The sequence below is a fragment of the Sinocyclocheilus rhinocerous genome, unplaced genomic scaffold, assembly GCF_001515625.1.
Source record: "Sinocyclocheilus rhinocerous isolate Xijiao unplaced genomic scaffold, SAMN03320098_v1.1 scaffold579, whole genome shotgun sequence".
Lineage (NCBI taxonomy): Eukaryota > Metazoa > Chordata > Actinopteri > Cypriniformes > Cyprinidae > Sinocyclocheilus > Sinocyclocheilus rhinocerous.
Genome location: NW_015666542.1, coordinates 104,983 through 108,253, shown reverse-complemented (window position 1 = coordinate 108,253; position 3,271 = coordinate 104,983). Strand labels below are relative to the sequence as shown.

Below are 3,271 nucleotides of genomic sequence, written 5' to 3'. Positions count from 1 at the left end.
ACACACACACACACACACACACACACACATATATATCCTCATTAGTCGCTTTGGATAAAAGCATTTTTAGTATTTTTGATATTACATAATAATGAATATGTGCTTAAATCCAGTGGTGGGTAGATTACTTATAAATTGTAGTCTGTTACTGATTAGAAATTACATGATGAAAATTGTAGTTAGCGACATAATCTGGATCACACATATTAGGCAATGTAGTAGTCTGACTATTTTTTGATTACTTTTAAATTACTTTTGACCAAACTCATATAGTAAATAGACTTGAAAGGGATTTTTTGCATACCACATTGATAAAATAAAGAAAAATATATTTAGTTTTTTGTTATCAATATCATGAAATGCATTAAACGTAGGTTACATGACAGAAGGGTTTCCCAAACTGGGATTTGTGTTAAAAACAATAGGGTGTTGATGAACAGCTAATATAAAAATGTCAAATTAAAATGACAAATAATACAAAAAAAGTAAAACTAAAATGAATTCAAATTTGTCAATGTGACCACCAACATCAGAGAACCGTGAACACGCAAATATGTTGTTAAATTACTGATATCTCAGATTATTTTAAGTAGATATCTTAGGTCAAACGGGTTTGGTTCACCAAGAAGCCCTACATCACATGAACAAACATTATTAAAGATGAAAACTTTGCATTACATGACCAAAGTCTTAGTCTAGGTTTGAAATACTTTTGTCCAGACTTTCAATATTAATAATTAGTGAAGGTCACTGGATATGATGAAGGTGCTGTATTTCACGGCTATGCATCGGCAGTGTTTAGTAACTTCTGTAATTATTAGACATGAACATTATAAAAATAAAAAATAAATAAAAACTGGGGTGAATCAATAAAATATGAATAACTTACTGCCATTGTGTGAATAAGATGCAATCATGTAATCCATAAAATAGTAACTGTAATCTGATTATGAACATTTTAAAACATAATGTAATACTTATTTTTTGTAATGCGATTACATAATCAGATTACATGTAATCCGTTACTATCCAGAGCTAAACCATTCCATTGAGGTCAAGACATTACATTAAGTTTACACTTAAATGTATATTTTTAAAGTATAATAAACAATAATATTTGAAGTTTAATAAATACTAATGCTACTATACTAGTACGCTAAAGTGTGCTTCTCTTAAATGTTTCAGCAGATCATAAAACGGAGTTATGAGTCACAATAACGAGTTTCTGTTATGATGTTTTATGCTAGTCAGCTCGCAGGAGCAAACAACACACAAAAATAACAGCTTTAAAATGAAATTTCGCGCTTACGTCTGCTATTTACCAGCTAAATGCGAGCGTGTCACGAGACTGTTGTCATTTGCTGCATGTCTAAAGCTGCTAGAACATACGATGCTAAATCCCACTATAGTGAAGGCGGATCTCATTAATATTAATCACGCCACCGAACGCTTCCGTGAGCGCCAAGCCTCCCATTGGCTGATTCTCCTGCTTACATAATAACATATACAGTTCGGCCAATCAGATGAGACGCTTTGAGGGCAAACGTTCCATGACGTAATTAATATTCATTAGCGAAGTCTTTACCGTAGTAGGGATGCCCAAATGCACTAACTTAGCTCGATATGAAAGCTGCAGTCGATAACGGTCTTCGCAAACAAGATGGGTAGTGTATATACATATAAACGTTCTTAAATACATACATACAAAAGTATGAGATGATAAAACTATTTAATGTAGCAGCATAACTAGAGCTGTGAGTCTAGCTGTCAAGCTCAGGTCTGCTGTAGACGCTCGTGTTTTTATTTACCTGCGCTCTCCGTCCTCCGCCTCCGTGGATGTGTCCATCTCCAGTGCAGGTAACGGCTTGATTGAGAGTTGAGGTCGGGTTTAAGCGCAGGAAAGCTCTGGGCAGGCTGAAGGTGTTTCCACTGGGCGTCCCTCACCTCCCTCATAACAAGACAGACGAGCGTGAAGTCAGAGATAAACCGGATGCGCATTCCTGAACTAGCGGAAGCGGATTGTTTTTCAAAATAAAAGTCAAACGTAGGATTGTATCGTATCAGAGCAATGCAGTACATTATTCGGCACGAATCAGTTTTCTAAAGTGTTTTTGAAAAATCACATACCCTGCCTTTAATGTCTCCATAATATATTGATATATTAGATTAAATATTAGGTAATTAAGTAATATTAAGTAAAACCGCCAGCTACGGTTGTTATTTTATATATTTTATTCATGTTGTTTTTGTATATTGATTTTGCATTATTAATATTTCATTAGTTTTGATTATTAATTACATTTAAATTATATTTAAGATAAAATATTTATGAACAATTTGGTTTTTATTATTTGGTATATTTAATTTATTTTATTTTTCATTTATTACATCACGTTTATTTGAATAATAAATTACATCTGAATTGTCTCGAAAACAAGATATTTATGAACAATTTGAAAAGTTTTTATTTCGTTTTTATTTTTAAAATTTGGTAGTATATTCATTTATTTAGCATTTATTTTTATATTGTTTATTTCGTTGCGTTTATTTTAAGTTTTAATGAAATTTGGATTGTATTTTAAATGAATCATTCATGAACAATTAATTTTTTTATTTATTTGGTACGTTTTATTTATTTTGCATTTATTTTTATATTTCCTTTAGGCCTACTATTTCTCATTTATTGTAATTATTAATTACATTTAAAGCTAAATATGAATGAACAATTAGTTTTTTATTTACTTGGTATATTTCATTTATTTTAATATTTCACTTATTATATTTAATTTAATTTGTTATTTAAATGTAAATTATATTCGAAGCAAGTATTAGCACTTGCGTATCATTGCTCTTTTGTTGATTTTGATTGCTTCCATTGTCCTCATTTGTCGCTTGGGATAATGTAATGTAAATGTATTAATGAATAATTTAGTTTTCATTTATTTGGTATATTTAATTTATTTTGCATTTACTTTTATATTTCATTTGTTATATTTCATTTATTTTAATTATAAATTAAAGGTAAATTATGAACAATTAAAAAAAAAAAAAAAAAAACTAAACTGAATTTAAATACAAACACAAGCGTCCTAAGCGATGAGAAAAGCGTCCGTCACTGTTCTCAGCTTCATGTGTGACCTCACACGCTGTGGCCACACGGTGGCGCTGTTAAACTACAATGTTTTCCGTATGTTTTCCACTGTCACTGAACGACAGAAGATCAGCGGGCGTGTCGTGGCAGGGTATTACAGGCACATGACAATTAAGACAT

At 31.1% G+C, this 3,271-nt stretch overlaps 1 protein-coding gene across 2 annotated transcripts in view; it reads right to left on the bottom strand.

Moving 5' to 3' along the window:
• The window catches only part of LOC107732676 (run domain Beclin-1-interacting and cysteine-rich domain-containing protein-like), a 35,635-nt gene extending 33,623 nt beyond the window's left edge, over positions 1-2,012 (bottom strand). For both annotated transcript variants that reach the window (XM_016544084.1, XM_016544085.1), the window contains exon 1: positions 1,809-2,012. In XM_016544084.1, the coding sequence (XP_016399570.1) occupies positions 1,809-1,846 (38 nt within the window). In that variant the 5' untranslated portion in view covers positions 1,847-2,012. The remainder of the gene's footprint in view (positions 1-1,808) is intronic.
• Positions 2,013-3,271: the final 1,259 nt, after the last annotated feature.